This window comes from Topomyia yanbarensis, chromosome 2 (genome assembly GCF_030247195.1).
Source record: "Topomyia yanbarensis strain Yona2022 chromosome 2, ASM3024719v1, whole genome shotgun sequence".
Classification (NCBI taxonomy): domain Eukaryota; kingdom Metazoa; phylum Arthropoda; class Insecta; order Diptera; family Culicidae; genus Topomyia; species Topomyia yanbarensis.
In genome coordinates, this window is record NC_080671.1 from 210957232 (window position 1) to 210983372 (window position 26141).

The 26141-nt window shown below is 38.6% G+C and overlaps 1 protein-coding gene across 5 annotated transcripts in view; it reads left to right on the forward strand.

The window, feature by feature from the left end:
- Positions 1–26141, forward strand: part of LOC131682828 (heterogeneous nuclear ribonucleoprotein U-like) — a 324249-nt gene that overhangs the window by 158432 nt on the left and 139676 nt on the right. For all 5 annotated transcript variants that reach the window (XM_058964599.1, XM_058964596.1, XM_058964597.1 and 2 more), the window contains exons 7-11: positions 5449–5577; positions 6005–6179; positions 6242–6620; positions 6683–6765; positions 6820–6917. In XM_058964599.1, the coding sequence (XP_058820582.1) occupies positions 5449–5577; positions 6005–6179; positions 6242–6620; positions 6683–6765; positions 6820–6917 (864 nt within the window). The remainder of the gene's footprint in view (positions 1–5448; positions 5578–6004; positions 6180–6241; positions 6621–6682; positions 6766–6819; positions 6918–26141) is intronic.

The following is a 26141-nucleotide window of genomic DNA, read 5'->3' on the forward strand; positions in this document are numbered from 1 at the left end:
TTCGATAGAATCTCATAAGCAAAAATTCCAATTTTTGAATTGTAGAGACTTATAAGAAATAAACACAATAAAAGTATTTCTTTATATTTCTGCTATTACTATTTTGTGCTAATAGTGTAATTGAAGTGTCACAAAGATCTACAGCCTTTTGTCATGAATCGAAAGTAAACACAACCATATTAACAGTGTGTCGGTTTTACCCTAACCAAAGGGTGTCAGTTTTACCCCAACAGCGAACGATAAAAATATTGGATACCTCAAACTCGTCTTCAATGCACCCAGTTGATCATAGGAAAATCCGATAATAATAAGTGCTTAAAAAGTAATGACTTGAAAAGTTTTTGTTCGGTTAAAGCCCAAAAATCTACCAACAAAATCTAACATGCAGACGAGTATGAACGCTGTTGTCGTTGTTTTGTTTATTTTTATGACATACGTCGTACTAACGTAAATCCAATTTGTCTTCAAATGCTCTACATAATTGTACTAATAATGAAGTGTCATAATGAAATGAATAAAAATTTGATTTCTGGGAAAGGTTGTGGGGTGTCGGTTTTACCCATAATTCCCCTTACTTGAAATTTTAAACTCGATTATCTCGAAATGTCGTTTTTCCAGAAATGGTTTTCCGTGATCACGATTGTAGAAAAAACACTCAAGCGATTTTCTTCAATTTTCTTTTTAATTTATCGTAATTAATTTTTCTCGTACCTTAACGATTTTTAATGCAATTTTTTTTTTGTTTTGTGTATGAGAATTTTTTAATACAATTTTTAGAGCTTAAAACAGCGATTTTTTAGGTAAAACGTTCCTGAATGCACAAAAAATTATTCTTTATTCAACTAATCGTTAAGGTACGAGGAATACTCATAAACAAACAGATTTTTTTGAGTTTTGGGATTTTAGTTGATTTATTGGCCTTTAATTGTGATCACCGCAAACCTCATAAAAAGGGTATCGAAGAAAACCCCATAACTCCACCAACTATCAGTATATTTACGTAAATTCAAACTTTCTTGATATTTTTCTCATAAAAAGTTGTGCTTAAGGGGTCTCTCATAGAAAAGTTATTTTCAAGAAATTGGATTCAATAACACTTCGATAATATTATTTTACAGCTCCATATGCTTCCTATACGTAATATTAATACCTTCAACAAAGTTGTTTTAAATGACAGCTTCAACAAATTTGCTAAAGATGCGAAGTCTGTTACTTTTTTTTTGAATAATTGAATCTCCATCGGTACATCTAGGAGAACTAATTACTCAAATTATTAAATCAGAAGATGCGCTGTTTTAAGATGGAAAACCTTTGAAGTTTTAAAGCTTCAAAGATGACGGTTTCGGAATTATGTCAACAAACCCTTACCAAACCGATTTTCTGGCCACTTATTCCACGTAAGCAGAAACAAAGTTGTTCTACACTCGAAACCAAGCGATTAAAAGAGTTTTCGGCTGTACTTCGCAAGTACACCTGTAATCTACTCGTTTTCCCAGTTTACTCAAACATTTGGGCTATGTTTAATTTAAGTCCGACTGAGTGATAGCATAGTCGGACAGCACGGGAACGACATAAACGGTTTTATGTTAAATGATATAAAATCGTATGGACTATTATGGTAATTGAAAGTTGAAATTTTAAATATTTAAGTCATTTTTGATAAAGTACTTGACTTTGCGCCCTTTTTTAGTTGTAAGCACGTTAATAGCATTGTAAAATGAGATTTTTTGAACATTTTTTTGTTCAGTCTGAGCACAATCAAATTATCTAATGAACAATGTTTTACTTGTATACTTAGCCTTTATAGTTTTTTTGTAATCTCGCACGGAATTGTTTTTAAAGTTTTTAAAAGGAAACAAAATCAAATTAAAGATTACTCTCAGATAATAATCCCAACGTTAGAAGCAAAAAAACGTTTTTCAAGCTAACTGATGAAGAGACCCCCTTAAGGCACATAAGATTTCCAATGAAAAAAGTCTGAAAGTGGATTTATTCGAATGTGTCTTTAATCTCGATTTTTTCCGCTTTTCAAAGAACTTTTGTAACTGTATAATTCGAAAATACTTATCGATTTCCGAAATTTTTGAACACATTGCTCATTTCTTCTATCGGATCTTTTGTGTATTGATTTTAGTTGATATTCTCTAATATTGAAAACGGGAATCAAACGCTTTTAATTTTGTTCTAAGTTATAGTTTTGTTGAAATCTACTGCTATAATTTTTTAACTTTCAGTTGTGATGGCCAGCTTTTTTAATATTTTTTTGATCAAATATTGATTGAATGATTGGCTCTGGATACCCGTTGAACCTTTCAATTTCGAAGATGTATTATGTTACCCAAATTTTTGCCTTCGTTTCCTAATGGCAAATGCATTTTATTATTATTTTTTTTATCCCTTTATGGGCAGCTAGGGCCGAGGGTGGTGGCTAGCGGGTTTCATACATCCTTGACCTGACGGACAAAGCTATGGTGCCTTGAACACAGGCAACGCAGATCCAAGGCCATCATTGAAATGATAAGTTCTGCGTTTGAGATGTACTTCCCCCGGTTGCCAGACGAATACCTGTAGTTATTACTTGATGCTTTGTATGTATGAATCTAATGTTCAGTCCTGGGTGGTGTATGCGTGGAAGGTGTGGTTTTTAGCGTTCGAGTCCAGGAGTGCATATCTGTCTGGGTTAGTGTGGGCGTTTACTAATTGTGTAATAGTGTGATCGCTAAAGGCTCGAGCATATGAATGCCAGCGTGTCTCCAACTTTGCGTGCATAAATCCGGTTTTAGATCCGTGTTGCCATTCGCACATTCACGTGTATTCTCGAACAATCGCGCGCGGACCGTGAATCTAATAATTAATTTTCAGTGTATGGTAGAGAAACGTGTTGTCTAGTGAATATGAGCATCATTCCCGATCGGTCCAACTGAAGGCATGAGTCTAGGCTGATCGAGAGTAGAGAATTCCGAACGTAGCCGGTCTATGATCGCGCGAGTGGTGGGTTAATGCTTGAGACCGCGGTTGTAAAGTTATAGGTGCTGAAAAGTTCACTTAAGTAAAGGGGTGTTGGCGAAATTGCGAGCGTAGGTGTGTGTGGATGATTTAAATTGTAATGTAAGTTCGCGTTTTTGACCAGGTTTGTGTTATCGCGAAAGTTAGGGGCGTTTGCACGTTTTGGATGTGAATGTATATGGGAGAATATGCAATTGACTGTGCTAGTGAATATCAGTATGATGAGACTAGCTTATATCAGCTTACTTGTGCACTGGTTTCGTAGAATCGAGGCGATCATCGAAATGATAGATCATACGAGTGAATGCACTTGGCCCAGTCACCTGTCAAGCATTTGTGTATTTGTGTGTGTTGAGATATGTGTGGAGCCTGTAAATAATATTTTAATACGAATATTTTATACTTCAAAACAAGAAATGTGTAATATACTACTTGCAGTTTGTTGATCGTTCCTACTTATCTGATACCATCGAGTATGAGAATACATATCCATTGTTCTAAAACCTGGCGACGTCCGATGGCAGAGAAGAATCATTGTTGGCAGCAATGTTGCTCTTCTTGGATGTATGAGCTCAAAAAGGTCATCACAAGAAAATAACGCATGAGACCGAAAATAAATAAAAAAGTAAAATAAAGAGAAGAGTTAGTATTGTTATTGAGTATTAATAATATGCCGATTTTTTCGAGAGTTGTCCTATTGGAACTGTAGAGCTAATTGATTTAATTAAGGCATGGACCTAGACTTCTGGAATCGGGGATAGAGACTTCCGGACGCGAACGATTCATGAATGCGCGAGTGCGGGGGACTGTAGGTTCACGCTTGAGTCTGCGTTTGAGTGATTACAAGTGCCGAGACGTTCATATTATCACCGGGATGTTATAATGTCTGGAAGAGCGCGAGTATAGGTTGCGTGGATGGTCGCGAAGGGCTCAAGCATTTTGATATTTTTTTTTGTCGCGTGTATGTGACTTTGCATTCGATTTTTATGTAGTTTCGCGCGAACACGGGCATTTGGAGGTTCACTCTCGAGACCGGGATTGTTAATTTATAAGTGCTAAACCATTCACTTAGTCACCAGGGTGTTATACTTTTTACGAGATCGTGGGTGTAGTCGTGCGTGGATGATCGAGAAGGACTCGAGCGTTTGTATGTGGACGTTTTTGTCGCGTGTGCTAGTATGTAACTTCGCGTGGACACATTATTTTTATAAGCGTGTGGCCATTCGCATGTTCGCGTATTCTTCAACGATCGCACATGGACGTCTTGTCTAGTTTTTATTTCTATTGGTCCAACTAAAGGCATGAATTTGGGCTGCTATGATCAAGGGCGGAGACTTCCGGACGTGACCGATTCATGATTGCGCGAGCTTAGGTTCTTAGATTCCAACGTTCACCTAATCAATCGGGGTGTTTGAATATTGGCGAGATCGCGGGCGTTCGTATTTGTGACCAGGTTTGTGTTATCGCGTAGGCCACGTTTGTACGTTTGGAATGAGGTGCCTGCAGAGAGAATTGGGCCCTAAACCCACATTGTATATTATTTGACCATGGCAGTGGATAATAAAGGTCGCCAAGTTAAGTACTAAAATTGATCACAATGTAGCTTAACTAAAAAGAAAATAAACGTATCCCAAGTTTATGTGATATAATCACTGTAATACTGCTTTGGTGGAAAAGCCCCCGGACCACATCAAGGTACAGTATCATGCCGAGGGGGCAAATGCATTTTATTATTATTATAGTATAATTCAACGGAAGACGTCTGTCTTAAGAAGTAGAGGTCGCCGCCGACAAGTTTTACCTGAAATCGGAGGCGCGGCACGGCGGTGCACAACTCTATTAAGAAGGTTAACGGTGTACATTGAAGTTTTCATAAGCGGGGGATTGGTACCACATAAATTTAAAAATCCGCATAAAACACTACATAGCTTTGAAAATTCGCATAAAGGAATCCGCATAAAGAAAATCGCATAACCCTATTGGCAAATCCGCGTAAAACCTGCCTTACTCGCGAAATTCGCATATAAATAACAGCATTTACTTGCAAAATTCGCATAAAACGCGTGACTTAGAAATTTGCATAAAAACCGCATCACTTGCGAAATCCGCATAAAAACGCTTAACATGGGAAATCCGCATTAAAAAAACGCATGAAAATTCATAAAAAAAAATTTGTGTATTCTCTATCCATGTTACTCATTAAAATTAACAATAAATTTTTTTTCTAACGCAACGTGCCTTATCAAATAAACGACTTGAATAAAAAAAAAACAATAAATTTTTTTTCCATATTCTTGAACGTGATTCGATATTCAACGAAAGAATATCTTTCATTTTTTGGAGTAGCAATATTGTTTTGTATTGTCTCTATGAAAATTACTACAATTTCATTGTTATTTAAGATACAACAGAAGTCTTATCCTAGTTGTAACATCCCCACAGGTTTTAGGTAAACCTAGACAACCATCCAACACTAATAAATGGTCGAGACTTGTGGAACAGCTTTCGAGAAGCCTCAACAAACTGAACGAGATTGCATCGAAGCGACGAAGAAATTTTATACTAGATCAGGTAAATAATTTTTAGAAAACATTGTCTACGATAGTGCCAGTTTTAGTACGATGCTGAAATTTTGTCCATCGCCGATTATAAGCGGGTCTTAGGCGATCATTACGAAGTATATACTTTTGTCAATAACTGAGAATATTAACTAAAGGAAAAATCGATTGCCGATGTGCGTTCAAATTAAATTGACGTACCATTTTTTCAAGGATCAGGGAAAAACATGTTGAAATCTTGCATCATGTTTTCAAACTTCAACGTTTATTTTTTTATTTTTTGAGCATTATGAAAACGCATAAAAATGCTTATATTTACCATTTAAACTTTCACAGTTTTTTGTACCTTGATTGATTTTATGACCGGCGATGAACAAAATTCCAAAAATAATTGCCACCCTAGTGTAATAACACATATGCATTGTATTATTTTTTCATAGCAAACCAATGTGTTTGCATCGGAGCAAAAACGCAGACTTCGTGGATTTGGTGAGTATGCCACTAGACGCGCTGTAGTAATATTACCAGACACCGAAGAATACAACCGTCGTTTTAAGTTGAAAAATGAAGCTGTGGGGGCTGAAGCACAGGAGGGAAATATCAATGCGATGAAAGGTATTGCGACGTGTTTTCGTTGAATTATTTATTCTTTAATCTGATGTTGATTCCTTGTCTAGCCCATTTCTACATTCCTACTCTTGAACTTGGTTGGTTCACTGAAATCACATACGCGGAACTGGACGAGGAGAAAGCTCGGGAAGAGGTTAAAAAATTGAATGATGCTGGACGTAAGGCTTTACCTCGAGGTTACAACAAGAATCAACAACAGCGACGAGGCACAAATCAGCGATGGAACCAAGGATTCGGCAACAATCGTCATGGTGGGCAAAGCTATCCACAAGGAGGATTCAGTGCACCTCAGCGGTATAACAATTCTCAGCAGTATTCACAAAATCGGAATTACCGACCAGGCAATGGCTACGGAAGGCGAGAGGCTGGTGGTTTTGGAGGAAATCGCTACGGTAACAATAATACAGACTGGACACGAAATAGCGGGTTTGTTTATAGTTCAAATTGTCCCATAAATATTGAATTTTACATTATGATTATTGTTACAGACGATACGATAGCCGTTACAATAATCGAGGATATCAGAACAATCAAAGCAGACGTTTTGATGGAAGCCGGAATGACTATAGAGGTTTGTTTGCTGAACAATTAGTTAGACGTTGCAATGGAACAAACTTTTTTGTAGGTTACAACAGCGGCTCTAATTGGAGTCAGGATTCCAACTGCTGGGGTGGCTATGGGTCACAGGGCAACGATACAAATCAGTGGTATTCGTGGTGGCAGGTAAATTAATGACTCCATTTTATTGTAGAGCCCTAAGCATAATTTCTTGAATAAGGTAGAGTTCAATGAATATACCAATAGTTTGTTTTTATGTCTATATACAGGGTTTTTGGTTCCTGGTTAGTAATCTCTCGAGGGTTGATAGAGGACATATTTGGGCAAAAAATCGTTCTACACATACCATCAAATTTCACCATTGCAATAACTATTAACCAAAAGTTGAGTTCCAAGACGATCCATAATTTGTTCTTCAACGTCATATTTCTATCTCTTCTGGTTTCTTTGTAATTCGATCAAAAAAACTTTTTCTGGAGTCGCCTTGTTAGTATTTAAAAGACTTTAGTGTAGAAAATAGGCTTTATATCTTTATTCCCAAGGTTTTAATTGAAAAGCTAAGTTTCATTGGAAATTTCCTACCCAATTATTTACAATTATCTTTTAGTTAAATGTAATAAGGCACTTCTTGACATTAAATTAGTTCTAAATTAGTGCTTTGATGATGAAATTAAAATGTGATGAGATTGAAATAAGTTTGCCTCAAAACCAAAATAGTTAATGATAAAGTGTCAAAGCAAGAATTGTAGAACTTGCTGACATGGATAGTTTCGATGGTAATGGTGAAGTTCGTTATTTACTTTTTAAGAGAAATAACGAAAACACTACATTAACACTAGCTAGTAACTAATATATATCCAGAAGAATGCCAAATTGATTTAACTGAAGGTATGAGTACATTTTTTTCTGTAAAATTTTATTGGTTTTCCAGTGAAAACAAAAAACGATAAGATAAGTGGCATATTTATTATGTTGAGAGTATAAGTAAAAACGAGATAAAATGTGTTCCATGTGTTTGGGATATTTAACTTATTAAATATCCCAAACACATGGAAACAAGAAGAGACAAGTGACTGCTATTCTACGCATAATTTTCCCATATTACTTTTTAAGCTTTTTGACTTTTTTCCACCAAACAGTCCTTTTTCACATATATTTTCAGAATGCACATCAAAATCATACAGTTTGTTCGAGAACTCCGTGAAAAAATAAGTGTGTTTGTTCCATTGTTGTAATTCTACGGATAACTGTCACACTAACAAAATTCAAAAAAAAGTATATAATAAAACATAATTACCGTGTACGCACCATACTCTGCGCAGTTCAGAAATTTCTAAGTTTGTTTCAATACAAAAAAATAGAAAAAAAAAGCGTTGCCAATTCTTAAAATTTATTTTTGTGGTAGAGTTTTAACCACTTTCTCCATAGAAATTATGTGTAGGAAAAAGAATAGAACATACAAAATATAGAATTTAAAAGATGATGCGTTATCTTGCTCCTAACTTAGCGCACAAAATCTACATTGTTCCTAACTTTGTGCGGGTGATGCCTAACTTTGCGCATGCTTTAAAAAGCAAGATGGTTTTAATAGAATCGATTTTGTTCGCACATTAAATAGATAAGGAATATGAAATATTCAAAAGTTGATATGGTATTCTTCGGAAAGAAAATCGTAATTATCAAAGAATTATTTGAAAATTTCCCAACGTCATTCCGTTGAATATCGTTAGATTTACAATAATAGCAAGAATTGTACTCACGACACCTCGGTTATGTCACAGACATTTCCAACTCATCTTTTTCTGATCCGTTTCACAACCGTGTATGGGCAGCAACATTCATATGGCACCAGAGTTACAAATATTCAAATTCATTGAATGAAAATTGGTCATATTGAGCCGCATTCGTTTTCAATATTCAGTTACGCTGCTGCAAATTTTTATGCTTAGGGATTGGTAGCTTGGAGACCTTGGTTTCTGTTGGTCCCTAGAATCTAATAGCAACACGGCGCGTGCTTCAGGTGGTGGATAGAAGCGAAGGGATACCCTGACGACTGGCAGATTGAATTATTTTTGCTATCAATTCAACTAGATCCCGACCGATACAGTATCCTATGGTTAGTGGTTCATTACATATAATCTATATTAAATATCATTTAATTTTCACAATGCATTAAAACTTAAAGCAATTAGCCAAAGTACTCGGATCATACCAATTTAAACTCAAATCTAAAGTAAACATCATTCCATTGCACAATGTATTGAATTTAAAATTTAAGTGAATTATCCATTGGGACCATATCAAGTCAAATGTCTTCTACTTCATTTGTCTGTTTTTGTTTTACTTCTATTAGTTTGCTTTTCCAATACTCATGTAAACCAAAAAATCACTCAATTTATACGCTTCTACTTAATGTCTTCATTTTTTTCTTTTAATTCGCCATGTTCTTTTTCGTTTTATCACTATATTTTAATTTAGATTCATTAACACAAACACTCACTAACACAATCAATTGCATATGCTCCCATATACACTCATAATATCTCATTCAAAACGTACAAACGCCGCTAGCCTTCGCGATACCACAAACCGGGTCTCAAACGTGAACATGCAATTGTAATCATCCACACATACTCGCGATCTCGCCAACAACCCACCGCTCGCGCAATCATGAGTCGGTCACGTTAGGATGTCCCTGCCCTCGTTCTTAACGGCCTAGATTCATGTCGTCAGTTGGACCAATAAAAGATGAGGCTCCTATTCATTAGACAACACATTCCATGGAAACGTGACTGGGAACTCTAGTGTTATGGGGGAATTATCTTCTAGTACCTGGACCGTACATTAAAAACCAAGCAACAAACTCACGTTCCGCGCGATCATTCAAGAACACCTGGGAATGTGCATATAGCCGCCCAGTTACAAAATCGAATTTATGCACGCGAAATCACATACGTTCTGGCATACGCGATAAACACGTGATCATACAAGCGCTTGAGCTTTTCGCGATCTTCCACGCACATCTACGGTACCGGTCTCACAAACTTGATAAAAGCACGGGATAAAATGAACTTTTTAACACTTATAAATTGGCATCACATAATCACAAAATACATACATTAGCTATCAAATCATATGGAGAAACATATTGCATTTGTTGTTGTTGTTTATTTATTGTTAGGTTTTAACCCCGAGGGTCATTCACCTAATTTTTCAAATTAATTATTTTACAAAAAAAAAAGAAAATTATATTGCTATTGTTTTTGCGTTCGTCACTCAAACTTCGGCCGAAAGAACTTCCATTAATCGATCTCCAGAAAGAGTGTCCCAGGCTGTAAAAAAAAAAGAAAGTAAACAACGGGTGTTTCATGGAAAATAATGCCGTGCTGGAGCTCGCTAGGAGATCGTTGGTGTGCTGATACAACATTCAGATCTGTTTAAATAGGTCGGTGTCCTTCAGAAAGTTGAGAAGAGCTTGCTCTCGGGCTGGGTCATTTGACAGAGCGTCTTCAATCGAATCGATGTCATGGGATCGGCGGAGATCCTCCAGTTCGCGGCATTCGATTAGTAGGTGTTCAACTGTGAGTCTGGAATGACAGGTATGACATGTCGGTGGATCCCCGCCGGTCAGGAGGTGGGCGTGGGTTATTTTAGTGTGTCCGGTTCTAAGGCGGGAGAGTACACGTTGTTCAAGGCGGGATTCTCTGTCGGTCCATTTTCCAATGGTTGGTTTAATTTTGCGACAATGTCCTCTGGTGGTTCGCCAGTAATGCGCGAAATGTTCTATCATTTTTTCGTCGATCAATCGGTGGATATCGGCTCCTGGGACCTCTTTTGTAAAATAAATTGTGCAGTTGCGGCCTTGGCATGCCAGCCGGTCGGCTTGGGTGTTGCCGTTAATCCCGCTATGTCCGGGGATCCAACATAACGTGGTTAGAGGATCCAAGGCGTCTTCAATTGCCTGGACGAAGGGATGACGGGATATCCCTTTGTCAAGTGCGTTGAGCACTGAAAGCGAGTCAGAAAAGATGACTACTGGAATATCAGGGGGCTTCTTGAGAGTAGCTAACAAGATAGCGGCTGCCTCAGCTGAAAAAACTGAGCAGCTCGCTGGAAGTTTGCGGGCGATGTCAATATCAAGACCATGTACTCCAAAGCCGACTTGATCATCCAATTTGGATCCGTCGGTGTACAGTTTTAGATGGTTGCCGTATTTGCTAGCTAGTTTGTTGAACTGCGCGAGAATTACGCCAGGTGGATCTCCAGCCTTGATCTTTTTAGTTAAGGAAAGGTTGATGTTTGGACCTCGATCGTACCAGTTTCGTCGGAAAACTCGAGGCACATTGGCGATTTCTGGTAAGTCTTCTCCGGTGAACTGATTGTAAACGTTCCTGGCAGTGTTCAACAAGCAACAATCGTTTCCAGTGGTTTTCTCTAAGAACGCAACAGCTCGTTTGATGATGCTGGAGGCTACGAACCAGTGGAATGGAAGCAGGCCCGATTCGACGCACGAAGCTTCCGTAGGTGAACTGGGTAGGAGACTAGAAGCGGAACGGATGGATCCGTTGTATACCGGAGCAAGCGTGCGTACAAGCAAGTCGGAGGAAGAGCTTGTGAGCTCGATTCCGTATAGAATTTTGCTGGTTATTAAGCTCTGACTTATATTAAGGATTGTGTGTCGATTAGTCCTGCGGTGTCGGTTACTTATCGCACGAACCAATCTGCGACGACTTTTGCAGTCATTCTTAACCCTGCGAAAGTGTGGTCCGAAAGTGCCAGTACGGTCGATTGAAACACCTAGTATGACAGGCTCCTTTCGGTAGCGTAGCGTATAACCATTTAGGGTGACCGGTCGGTCAGTGGCACGATGATGTGTCCCACAGAGATGTGTAATTTCGCTTTTACTCGTCGATACGTTGAATCCATTCTGCTCGGCCCAGCGACCGATTGCATTAACTGCGGCTTGCAATTTTCGCCGAACCCGTTTAGGGTGGAGACCGGTTACCACTAATAGGATATCATCGGCATATACGAAGATATGTATCCCTTTTGGCAGATATCGGTAAATGGAGTTCATTGCAATGAGGAAGAGCGTTACCGACAAAACTGAGCCCTGGGGAACTCCGGTGTCTTCGGAGAAGAAATTGGAAAACGTACCACCGATGGCAACTCTGAATCGTCGGTTGGTTAGAAACTGTTGGATGTAAATACCTAAACTTCCTCGAATTCCCCAGTCACGAAGTTGTTCGAGGACGCCGTTTCGCCATACAGTATTGTATGCTTTAGCCAGATCAATTGCTGCAATGTCTATATGTTGTCCTTCGGCCCGGGCTTGAGTGATTGTTTCTGCCAGTGAACCAAAGTAAATACCGGTACCTCTTCCTTGGCGAAACGCAAATTGTCTGTCATCTAGTAATTGTTTCTCCTCTAGGTAGGTAACTAGTCGGCGGTTGACCAATTTCTCGAGAACTTTACTGATGCAACTCAGGAGGCTAATGGGACGAAAGTCCTGGACCGATCGTCGTCCTGTGGTTCTTTTCGGTATGGGTATCACGAGTGCTTCCTTCCACGAGTCTGGGAAGCGTCCACTTTTCCAGATTTGGTTTAGGCTATCGAGAAGGGCACGTTTACCTCGAGCAGGAAGATGTCGCAACATGGGGTATCCGATTTCATCTAAGCCGGCGGATTTACCACGTGCACTGGCCAGTGCGTAGGCCAGTTCAGTTGGTGAAAATGGTTGGTTGTACTGAGTATTGTGATCTGGAGGAAACGTGATAGGAATGCTCGTTGTATTTACTTTACGCCGACGGAAGGGTTCACAATACGCGTTAACCGAGGATAGTTCAGCGAAATATTGCCCAAGCTCATTGGCAATTTGTAGGGGGTCGTCAAGTGGGCCGTTCGTGGTCAATATGTTGAAGCCGCTCTGTCTACGTTTCCCGCTAAAAGCGTTTACACGTCGCCATAGCTCTGTAGTAGTCGAATCCGGATGGATCCCGTCCAGAAAGTCAGACCAACTTTTGTTTTTGGCTTCACGAATAGCTTTCCTACTTGCGTTGCGGAGTTCTCGAAATGTTGCGGCGTATGTTTCCCTTTCTGGGTGATTAATTGGAGTTTTCTTTAATTTTCGCAGGGCCTTACGCCTAGTTTTGAGAGCTGCATGTACTTCGGGACACCACCAGTGAACGGCCTTGCAGGAAGGTGTGCCGCTGGTCCTGGGAATGCTGTTTTCTGCTGCTTTGACGATAATGTCAGATAGTTCCTCCGGAGAATAGACGTGGTCTCGGTGCGCAAGGTCTAAATAATTGCTTTCGAAGTCCTCCCAGTTGGCTCGATCATAGAGCCATCTTCTTCGGCGCGTTGTAGGAGGAGGTTGTTTGCTGAGGGTTATCTGGATGGGATAATGGTCGCTGCCGTGGGTGTCGGCAGACACTTGCCAGCTGAGTAGACCAGCAATGTTACTGGAAGTGATAGTGAGGTCGATGGCTGATGATGCTCGAGCATTAGTGAAGGTCTCGCTACCATCGTTGAGAAAGATAGCATCAAATGATTCAGTTACGGAAGCTACATCGTTTCCTCTTTTGCTATCCACCTTGCTTCCCCAAGCAGTATGGTGCGTGTTGAAGTCTCCCATTATAAGAAATGGGCGTTCTAATTGGTTGTATAAATCCCTGAGTTTCCCTTTTAGATTGCTTGTTGCGCCTGATGGAAGGTAAACGGAGACCATGGTGATCGGAAATGGATTATGTAGTCTGACTGCCAAGGCTAGTAGCGTAGTTTTCAAGGGTACGACGGAGAAAATACAATCGGTTCGAATGGCTAGTGCAATTGACTGGTAGATGTTAGCCCCTTGCTTGGCATACCAGATAAACTGCCCACCGAGCCAATCGCTAGGATCAAGATCATTCCGGATATGTGTCTCCTGTAGAGCCAAACATATGGGATCTAGTCGGTTGATAAGCAGTTGTAGATCGCCCAGTTGATTGCGGATTCCATTGATGTTCCATTGAATCGAAAGACATTGGCTGTTAGGAGAAACACGTCTTGAGGAACTGGCAGAAAACCCACCCGCAGTACCTGATGAGTTTGTTGGAGTAAAGGCTGGTATGGGGTCCGTGTTACGAATGGAGGATTTTGGTGCTGTCGGTGCCGGAGTAGTGTTTGTAGAACAGTTTAAACTGGGTTCGCGAAATCTCATTGGATGCCAGGAGCAGCCGGGTATAGGGCTTAGTTCTCTCGATAAAGTATTATTGTTGTTTGAAGCCATTTGCTTTGGAATTGTGATTTAGTCCAGAGTATCGTCTTGTTGGCGTTCCAAGCACCACTGCGGGTTATATAACAGGGGGAAAAAACCGGTAGATCCTTCCGGGGATAGGCTTTTGTGCCCTTTTCCGTCCGGATTCCCACGTGGTCCGTCAAGATTATCGAGGAGGAACAGGCGTTACCGCCTTTGTGCGTCTCCAGTAGCAACACAATAGTTCCAGGGTGCCGCGGGTTGTCCGTCAGTTCCGGTGGGTTTATGGCGTCCGCACTGACGGGGCCACGGCTGCCCTGTTGGAGATGGTGCAATTCGCAAATTGTCATAGTCGCAACTGATCGTGACCAGCATTCAATGTTGTACTGTCGACCTTTTGCAATATCGGTAGGTCGAAGTTGTGTTATAACGAAATCCTTCCGGGGATAGGCCTTTCTGCCCTTTTCCGTCCGGCTTCCCACGTAGTCCTGCCAGATGACCGAGGAGGAACAGGCGTTACCGCCTTTGTGCGTCTCCGTTAGAAACACAATGCTTCTGGGGTGCCGCGGGTTGTCCGTCAGTTCCGGTGGGGGTGTAGCGTCCGCACTGACGGGGCCACGGCTGCCCCACAAGGAATTGTGCGGTTGGCCTTCTGCCATAGTCGCGACTGATTGTAACCAGCATGTATCGTAAGGTGGTAGGCCTTCTGATATGGCTGCATGTATTTGACGTTTATGCCTGGTTTGCGGTTGATTTATTGTCGTGAATGCTGTATTTTCTGCGCGGCTAGAGGTGAGAAACAGTACATGGAAAAGTAGGGATTGGGTTTGGGAAGTGGTGCATGGGTTATGTACAGGTGCCACAACAACATCGAGATCATCGAAATTCGGCACTTTCTATGCCTGAGGGGATGGAGAGTTTGGAACAGTAGGATAAGCAGCTATTAGAGATATTATGTTGGTGATAGATGGTGAGAGTTTTTGGTCGTTTGCTTGCATTGTTTGCCGTCGCTTGAAGTTTAGTCCGATATGGTAAGATCCGATTCTCCGTCAGCGATATCTTGGTTTGATCCACCGTCACTAGTGCTTTTAGTTAGGTTTTTTGGGTTAAACTCAGTTGTGACAGTGTTGCCGTGGTGTCCTAATTTTGGTTTCTTGGAACGACCCCTGGTGGTCGGCCCGGTTGGTATTGCAAAGGAGACTGGGGTTTGTTTTCGCAGTAAGCGGCTCGCTTCTTCTTCTTCAACATTTTCTATGCTGGCTGCCGAGGTAGAGGGTTGGTTCTTTTTGGTCCAGTTGGTCTGAGAGTTTACCACGTTTTCGCTCGCGCTATGCTTGCTGTCGATTTTGGAGATGGAACGTTCTCCGACAAGTTTTCTGTACGCTTCTTTATATCTTTTCAACTCGTCCGATAGGGCTTCTATTTGAGGGTTATTCTGCTGATTGGAAGCCATTTGTCGGCGGAGTGTTGCTACTTCTTGGCGCAAAGCTTTTGTTTCGTTGTTAATTTTACGTGCCTTATTTAGTTCTTCTCGCAGTTCTTTTATTAGTTGGTCCTTCTCGTTGTCTTGGCAGCTCGTTTGATTGGCATATGTTGTTGGTTGTTTGTTTCTTTTCAATTCAGCCCTTGCTTCGCCAAAGGTGAGATTATTGTCGGTTTTCAACTTTATGATTGCTTCTTCTTTTTTATATACTGGGCAGTTTCGATCTGTGGGTCCGTGATCCCCCTCACAGTTACGGCAGTATTTAGGGTTCTCGCATGACTGAACCCCGGGTCGTTCATGGATCTGAGAACACGTGGCACAAATGGGAGTTTCTGAGCAGTTCTTTCTCGAGTGCCCGTACTTGGCACAGCCATAACATAGCAAGGGCGACTGATAATACCTGCGTACTGGGAGACGAATAAGGCCGTAGTAGACATGAGACGGGAGTAGTTGACCTTTGAATGTGAGGACTGCGAGGGGAGTGTTCCGGGTTTCATTGCCGATTTTTTTTGTGATTCGGCGAACATTGTCCACGCCTTGGGAGGAGAGATTGTTTTTGAGATCTTCCGGGTTCAGGTCGACGGTGTCAACGTCGTAGACTACTCCTTGACAAACGTTAAGTGTAGGATGTGGGATTACTTCAACTGGAGTACCGTCAACAAGATTTTTTAAACCCAATAGCTTTGTGTAAATCGTTCTCGCGGATGTGCGGAGTACGTATCGGGTGCCTCTTCCTTCTTTAGAGGCTTTTATCACTGTCCTCGGGTCACAACCAAGAAACTGCTGTAGGGTTTGATTAATTATAAAGGGATTGGACGGAAGTTTTGCTTCGGGATGGGATGGTGATAGGACTGTACTATTGTCTACATTTGTCGTACTCACCGCTTGCAGAAGTAATGTTTGGTTAACGATTCTGTCCCCGTCTGGTTGCATCCAGAGTGGTAACGTTCTTGTTAGGGTTGTATCCCCCCCAAGAGGAGGGGGATCATTTGCCCCCATGGGCGACACTTATGTGGTGACCAGTATATCCGACACTATCACTTCACCGTATGTACAGTCGTCAATAAACACGTACGGACACTATCTTCTTTATGATTAAATATCAGCTTCTATCGTACTGATTTTTTCTTCAAATTTGCGCACTCTTATTTCGTCTTCTACCCACAGTTGCACCGGTCAACAGCAGTGCTGCTGATTGTATCACTTAGACCGAGTGCGATGGCGCGCGTTTGTTTGTGAACACACTCGTTTACCACTGTTTTTTTACTCCAAAATTTGCCACCTAAATGTCGATTTTCGGCGAACTTTCACACACTACCACTTCCTCGGTTCTCAATTAAACTTTAAGAATAGGCTCACTGTATAACACCCGCGAAATACCGTAGATATAGCGAGATGTAAATATGAGCGCATTGATTACTGTTCCGTGCTGACACAGTGGGACCAGTTCTTTGATATTGCATTTATTTCTGAACAGCCAACAGTAGTACTGTTCAATGTACCTTTTCATCACATTCTGCAGCGCAATTATTCGTCAAGTATACATCAATCCATTAATCCTACCCTAACCCACACCCTGTTCCTCTCCAATGGCGTTTTGGTGGTCCGCATAGACTATTCTGCCATTACCCCTCCTATCATCGGCCTTGGATTGATTTGCGCTCTCATTGCCCCACCAAACGCTGCAAAATGAAAATGAAATATTCAGTTAGCTGAAAACGTCAAACGAACAAACAACCATGCAGGTTTTAATTCGTCTTCGTTTATTACACGAAGCGAACGTGCAGCAACGAATCAAAGCAGGCCCTGGCACATTGTAAGCGGTGCACAGTGGTTTAAAACGCGAAAAACGTAATCGTTTTGAATAACTTCGAAATGGTTTGTTATAGCGATATACTACCTTCGGATGAATTTATGACAATGAGATGCCCCATCTTTTCAAGTCAAAAGTTTGATGATTAATCCTCCTATAAGTGAGATTCAAAATTTATTTCTCGTATAATTAGAGAAAGCGAGTTGATGTATTCTGCAAAGTTGTAGTAAATTTTTCTACAAGAAACTTCACTGAAGGTGGTTATAGTCTATCTTTAAAATTTTTTGAGATATTGAGCATTATTGGAGAAAATACCGAAAAAATAATTATTTTCATTATAACTTCTTTCCAAGATTTTTTGGAAGCTCAAAATGTTCTACAAAACTATCACAATTAATGAAATACAAAATTTCGGTAAAGGAAGCAACTTAATATGTTGAGTAGTTTCTGAGATATTCACGATTTTTGTTCGAAAAAGGGCCTAGTTTGCACTCAAATAACTCATGAACGGGCAAAAACGGGCAGACCACTCAGTATGCGTTTGAAAGTTGAAAGTTAAATTCGTTCCTGGTTAAGATTCGACTATATGGTTCATAAGACAGCGCATTACTCTACGTACCACCGAACAATGCACTGTATCTAAAAAACCAGTCAAGATAGAAGGTTGCTGTCTACGACAATGTTTCTTATGAGAAGATTTCCCAAAACTTTGCCGAAGATAGTTCCACGATATCTTTTCAGTTCACCGAATATGTTTCGTATAAATATTTTAGTGCTAAATGATATTCTTTAAATCCTGCTACCAGAGCCATGGATACAACCGGATACAAGAGATTCATACAGAACCTTGTAGCAACTTTCTTCTACTTTCAAATGCATACTGAGTGGTCTGCCCGTTTTTGCCCGTTCATGAGTTATTTGAGTGTAAAGTAGGCCCTTTTTCGAACAAAAATCGTGAATATCTCAGAAACTACTCAACATATTAAGTTGTTTTCCTCACCGAAATTTTGTATTTCATTAATTGTGATAGTTTTGTAGAACATTTTGAGCTTCCAAAAAATCTTGGAAAGAAGTTATAATGAAAAAAATTATTTTTTCGGTATTTTCTTCAATAATGCTCAATATCTCAAAAATTATTAAAGATAGACTATAACCACCTTCAGTGAAGTTTCTTGTAGAGAAATTTACTACAACTTTGCAGAATACATCAACTCGCTATCTGTAATTACACGACAAAAAATTTTGAATCTCACTTTTAGGAGGATTAATCATCAAACTTTTGACTTGAAAAGATGGGGCGTCTCAATATCATAAATTCTTCCGAAGGTAGTAAATCGCTATAACTAACCATTTCGAAGTAATTCAAAACGATCACGTTTTTCGCGTTTTAAACCACTGTGCGGTGATAGGGGAAAGTGCGGCAATACGAGCACCCTAAGGTTTAAGGCAAATATATCTGCAGCAAAACATTCAAATAATCCCAAATTTCCCTCTATTGGTAGAATACAACATATTCTTTACATGCAGCTATTAAACGTGCTGAAGAAAATTTAAAATCTTGGAAAATAATCGTTGTTTGTAATGATAGATTTTTGGCTTGGTAAAAACCTTGTGGACAGTTTGAGCAATCTTAAGGGGCAATATGATCATGTCGCAAAACATATTTTATTACAAAATTTAAAATTGATTTCATTTATAATTAATAAGAATGATATTTTCCATTGATTTAGTGGGATTTAGTTGCCAATGAAATTCATCTTATAGTTTTTTAACAGAAATTCGGAACTATTAGATACAATTTTCCATTTTGTTTTAATATCTTTGCGAGTAATTCTCTTGAGCAAATATTATTCATCGGTCGTAGTAACTAACGTTTACATAGGGAGAACATTTCGGGATTTAATGCATAAACTTATATGAGACTTGCGTGCTGCTCATTTTGCCCCATGCTGTAGAGCAATTTTCGCAGATTTTTTTGTAGGAATTATAAAGTTTTGTTTAATTATTTTTAAATAGTTAGAAAGTCGTTATCTATTACAGAGATGTATGCATTTTTCAATTACCGCACACATTTGTCATGCGAATGTTTATTTTATATAGCTTGAATCTTATAACATTTTCAGTTCTGTGACCTTTGTTTTATGTCGCAATTGAAGTATTACATCATCTAATGGTGATTGACGGAGTATTCGTGTAAACAATAAAATTGAAAATTGTTCATAGATTCTTGGAAAACAGGGGTGCTCAATAGAGTGGCCTAAAGTTGTATGAAAAAATGCAAAGCGCGGAATTTTATACCTTGCTCCCGAAAATGATAGTTTGGGTGGCTAATAAGCTTCCCTGAAAATTTCAGCTCATCTGGCACGCTGGAAGTGGTTCCGCAAATGTTTCAAAGTTTGTATGGGAAAAATTGACCAAATGTATGGAGAAACGCATCAGTTTCATATTTTCAGATCTAGGTGGCGCTGTAATCGATAAATGTTTTTCGTGAGAAAAATGAAGTGCGCAAATTTGAGGGTGTCATGGGTTCTTGTTGGGGTGACTCTGTTGAAAGTAAAAAAAGCGGCTTATGATGAACGCACGATTTGCTAGAGGTAGACAACAACATGAATTTCAACTTTTAATAGCACGAAATGCTGACCATTTGGAAGGGTGGTATCTTCGGCAAACTGAATCAAGGGCTTTCCTATGAAGAACAAGTTAATGCAGAATTATCCCACCAGGTGGCGCTAGGGAGTATGCAAATGACCTATACTTACCTTATATGACGAATTTCGCGCCAACTCGAACAAATGTTGGCAGCACGCTCTCAGATTTTAATGAAACTTTCTGTACATGAGAGCTTTGTCACAAAAAGCTACTTTGCATACTTTGTTTTTTCCAAAAATGATCTAGACTGTCTTTTGAAAAGTGCCAAACTTTTTTACCAATTTTTTTCAAATGGCTATAGGGGAGTGGGCGTAGCGTATTGGTAAATCGATTGCCTTGTACGCAGCGCACCTGGCTTCGAGTCCCGACCCCGCACATAGAGTTAGAAATTTTTCCTAAGAGATTTTTCTAACCCGAAGAGGCGAATGACCTTAAGGTTAAAACCTCTATAATTGAAATAAAAAAATGGCTATAGTCTAAAAATGACAAATCCTACAAAAAAATGTTGTAGAAGTGATTTTCACAAAATTAGTCAAATTTTTGAATAAAAATATTGAAAAAATTCTTCATTGACTCCCACACTGAAAAAATCGATTTTAAAAATTTAAAGTGGATTTACAAAAAAAACCATTTTTGATTTGGATGAAATTTTGTTGCATGATAGGTAATTACGTTCCCTACCTACCGTCAAAAATTCAAGTTGGGCACTTTTAAGGAAGAAAAAGTTATTTGAAAAAAACTTTTCCTTGTCAAAACTGATTTTTTTTCAGTGTATTTTTATCGAAAACTAAACCAATGAAAGTCATAATCATCTCAGAATCAATTTCCCCAGCTGCTAGTTGCCTGATACAGTAATGTTTTGATTATATCACGCTTATATATCCATATATGTATGCATTTACTTGTATATTGTTTTATATATATATATATATATATATATATATATATATATATATATATATATATATATATATATATATATATATATATATATATATATATATATATATATATATATATATATATATATATATATATATATATATATATATATATATATATATATATATATATATATATATATATATATATATATATATATATATATATATATATATATATATATATATATATATATATATATATATATATATATATATATATATATATATATATATATATATATATATATATATATATATATATATAGTCGCTTCCCGAGCGGTAAAAAAAGAGATTTATTTGTCAATTAATTATTACATGAACTTATAAGAAACACTAAAGAGACGTCTGTTCTGGTCGATAATGCAATTCTGACTAACTTATTCCTCGTCAGTGGTCATACTTAAGCCCTGTTTCTGCTGAAGGTGCATAATCAAAACTCGCTGACGTCCTGTGGTGATCGATGCCTGTTGCTATCCAGTTGAGTCGCATGGTGTACGGTGTTGCCACGCGGTGCGTTATCGAAATGTTGAATCCGCAGTTTCCCATGGACCTATGTTCCATGATTCCTCCGGGGGGTGAAGAAAGGACGTCCTCGTCCTTATAATTTTTGCTCTGAGATGATCGCTGATTTTGCTAGATCCTTCTTAGTTGATCTAGGGTGTTGTATTTTAATAGTGACTTTCCGCTTCCGAAGGCAAATGTAGATAGTCACTGCTGCTACGAAGGTTGATGAGATCGACAGTCCTCCTAGCATACCGAAAATCCATTTTTGATGGTTATACTGTTTGAAACTTATGAAATCTAATTCCTTCCGATTTCCTTGGGTTAGATTACTGATTTTGGAGATGTCATGATGGACTATTAAGGTGCGGTTGATTATTAAATTTGTGAAAGCGCCCTGTAGATCGCTGGTATCGCTGATTATTTCTCGTGAAGTGAAGAGTTGATCGTTTATTGTCACTCTACAATTAGAGAATGTGATTAAAAAAATTTCCCGAAAGGTTTCTGTTATGTGGTCCGCAGTTCAATTGCAACTGTAGATTTTTGCCATTGTTAACGAGAATCCGATTGTTAGTGATGAGACTTGTAAACGTGGCGTTCTCTCTTGATGCGCTACAATGGCTTATGGTTCCTTTTAACATTGCCTGTGTATAGTAGTAAATCACTTCGGGTTGCAATTTTGGGGTTTGCATAGTCTAAGACTTGTTCGGGGTAGTGAGTTGTAATTCCCTGTTCTTGTAGTAGTCCTTGAATGTATAAAATCTCTTCTATGGTTAATAATTTGCTATTTGGTAGGGCGATACGTGTTCTTAGTATTGCATCTTGGATTTCAGTTATGATGCTATTGAGGCTGTCTATGTATAACAAGAGTTGTGTAGCTTCGTATTCTTCAAGTAAAACTTTGTTTTCTAAATTTTGTTGAGCGATCAGGTGGTTGACTGTATCACTGATATCTTTTATCCTGTTTGTGATCATTTGGTTGATTTTGACTTGCTGATTATTTTCTCGGATTAGTTCGTTGGTAGTTTTGTTAATCAAGCGGAGATCATCTGCATCGGGGTTGCCTGCTAGCCACTTCCATGCTGTTCCTAACGCGTCCATGCGTCTTTTCCTCCTTCTTTCGGTTGGTTTGATTAGCAGAAGATTGTTGTGTAGTTCCCTACTTCTTCGTGTGACCAGTTTTGAAATTGGTAAATCCCTATGTAGTTTTTTACTAATACTATTAACTAGGACTACATTGTTTTCGAGCACTGTTACATTAATAGGGTGGACAATTTTTATCAAGCCGGTTTCAATTTTGCAATTTCTATGTTTCGTTAACAGTATCGGGTCTTCGTGTAAATTTCTTAATTGTAAATTTTGTGATTTGACGAGGGTGAATAATATTGCTGCTCTTACTATGGTGATTGCCATCTGTAATGAGAAATTTTATTGTTAATTATTCAAGGTTTTTTTTATGCGTTTTATTTTAGATTTATGCCGTTTGATGTTCCTGCTATTTTTGAAAGTTTTGCTCGTCACGTCTTTGATAGTTGTCTCGGTTGCACGTTTGTCGAGTTTTTTCCTGATGTTGGGTTTAATGTAGACAGTCTGGTTTTCAGTGAGTCTTGGTGTGTCTTCTTTAATGTTGTTTTGCTTTTCTTGATTTGCGCAGGTTTTTTGGATATTTGCTTTAACATTGTCGAATAACTTCTTTCGGTTTGCCTCTTTTTCATCGTGGTTTACAATATTATTTTGGTTAAATAACACTTCATTTGGTGAAAATCCTGTCGAGCTATGAATAAAATTATTATAAAGTGCTACTGCTAAGAGTACAATTGCTCCTGTGGTTAGGTTTGGGAACTTGTGCTTATTTGTGTTGACTATTTCAATAATTGTGGAATGTGTTCGTTCTACTTGACCGTTACTTTCGGATGAAGATGCGTATTTTAGTGCTGTACCTACGTTACCTAAATAATTTTTCAGTTGGATTGATCTAAATGTTGTTTCATGATCTGTAATAATTTCTCTTGGTATTCCGAAGGAACTAAAATATTGTGCTAAAGCATTTTTAACATCTACTAAATTTTTGGTTTCTATCTGAATCATCTGGGCATGTTTGCTAAAGGAGTCGACAAGCGATAGGAAGCTGAATCTGTCTATTGCAAAGATATCCATGTGGACCCTATCAAGTGGTTTATCGGTGATTGGTCTTGAGGATATTTTGATATTATATGGCTTTCGTTCATATTTGTGGGAATTACAAATGTGGCATGTATTAATTAAACTCTTAACTTTGGAATACATTTTTGGGAAAAAATAGCATCTTTTAATGTGATCTACGACTTCCGATATACCCCGGTGGGCTCTCTCGTGTTCTTTAGCTACTATGGAGTCTTGTAAGGTTTCCAATGTGACATCTTCTACTTGAAATTGTGTGAGACCGAAATGGCTTGAATCATTGAAGTGTTTCCTGTACACTTCTTGTATTAGGTTAATAATACCTTCTGGTGCTTTAATGGCACTTTGTTTATTATTATGAAATCGTTTCAAAATGTCTGTGATACATTCCTCATCGAATTGTTTCTTACAAATGATTGTTCTATGGCAATTTGTGAATGGCGATTCGGTAATCGTTGTTTCGATGTTGGAAATTTTAAAAATTATTTGGTTTCTAAAGTAATTTATTGGTCGTTCTGTAAAGTGTATGTAATAATCGTCTGAGCTATTTGCAGAGTGTATCGTTTGGGAGTCTGTCGTATCGTCACTGTCTAAGTTCTTTGTTTGAGACCCGGTTTCACCTCTGAAGTTGCTCGATATATCTGAAATGGAAGAATTATCGTTATTATTTATGTTGAGTACATTTTCTGTTTTTCTGCTGAGGGCATCAGCTACTACGTTAGTTTTACCCTGGCGATACTGGACGTCGTAATCGAAGTTCTACAAGTCGAGTCGCCATCCTAATATTTTAGAATTTTTCGTGGAGTTTTTTATAAAAATTAACGGTTTGTGGTCTGTTATTAGCGTAAATTTATTTCCATATAGGTATGCTCGATACTTGTCTACTGCCCACATAATTGCTAATGCCTCTTTTTCGGTCGTGCAGTAGTTAACCTCGGTTTTGTTCAGGGTTCTACTGCCGAAGGCAATAGGCTTTTCTACATTGCCTTGGATTTGCGATAAAACCGCACCCAGGGCGTAGTTACTAGCATCAGTAGTCAGTAAAAACGGGAGTTCGAAGTCAGGATACGTGAGTATTTGATCTGAGGTAATGATCTGTTTTAATTTCTCGAGGCCTTTTTTATATTCCTCGTCATTCATGTTAATCTGTTCGTTTTTCTTTAGATATTTAGTAAGAGGCTTGGCTATTTTTGCGTAATCTTTTATGAAGTGCCTATAATAGCCTGTGAGTCCAAGAAATTGTTTTATTTCTTTTTGGGTGGTCGGAATTTCCCTATCGAGGATTTTTGTTATCTTATTGGGGTCTAGTTTTACCCCTTCTGGTGTTATAAGGTGTCCCAGAAACTCAGTTTCCTTCCTCAAAAACTCGCATTTGTCGAGTTGGATTTTGAGGTTGAACTTTGATAGCCGTTTCAGAATCTTTTCGACATTTTCTAGATGATTTTTAAGGTTTTAACCTAAAATAATATGTCATCTAGGTAAACATAGCAAATTACACCAATATAATCGTGTAGAATATTGTTCATCGCACGCTGGAATGTTGCTGGTGTGTTTTTTAGATCAAAAGGCATTCTTGTGAATTCAAAATGGCCTTGGTCGGTTGAAAAAGCTGTTTTAGATTTATGTTTAGGGTCCATTTCAATTTGATGGAACCCGGATTTTAGATCGAGAGTTGTGAAGTACTCAGACTTTCCAAGCCTGTCTAAGATGTCATCTATTTGAGGAATAGGGAATTTATCATCGATCGTTTTATCGTTAAGTTTACGATAATCGATCACTATTCTAATTTTCCGTTTCCCTGATGCATTGAGCTTTTTGGGGACGACCCATATTGGAGAAGAGTAGGGGCTTGTTGAATGGCTTATTATGCCGTTTTTTATCATGTCATTAATTCGTTCTTCCACGTCCTTTTTGAAATGGTGTGGATATTTATATGATTTTGTGTATGTCGGATTTTTGTCCTTGGTTGGTATTTGGTGTTTAATAGCAGTTGTGGCTGTAAGTTTTTCCCCGCTTTTTAGTAGCACTCCCTGATTGTTGAGTATGGTTTTAATTAGTTCTTGCTTTTCTGGTTTTGACAGGTGATCTGTTCTAATTAGATTAGTTATCGTATCTTCGTTCAGGTTGGTTTTGTGGTTAATTGGGATGGGTTCGATTGTTTCAAAATTATTGGCTTTCAGTTTTAATTTTCCGTTCATAGATGGTAAATTGTTTTTGTGAGAGAGGACTTTTATTGTTGTTTTATTATTCTGAGATGTGTATAATCCCTGCTCTAATATTATTGAATTTGTGGGTTTTTGGAATGTCGGTACAAGCCAGTCCCCGTTTTTGTTTGTATTAATTTCGATTTGGTAGGAGTTCAGCTCCTGCGTAGGGTAGTATTTTTCGTAGGGTATGTAAATGTTGTCTATTTGTAATTTCTCACTGTCATAATCAATTTTTGCCTTATGTTTAGCTAGGAATTGGGAGCCAATGATCCCATCGAAAAAATCATGAAATTTTAACTCGTAATAGTCTGAGTGGGAAGGTTATGACCGATGAGGTTCGCTCTACCTTTTTTTCTAATGGTGTGCTGTCCGGAAATGTTTTTAATTTTTGTGTTTT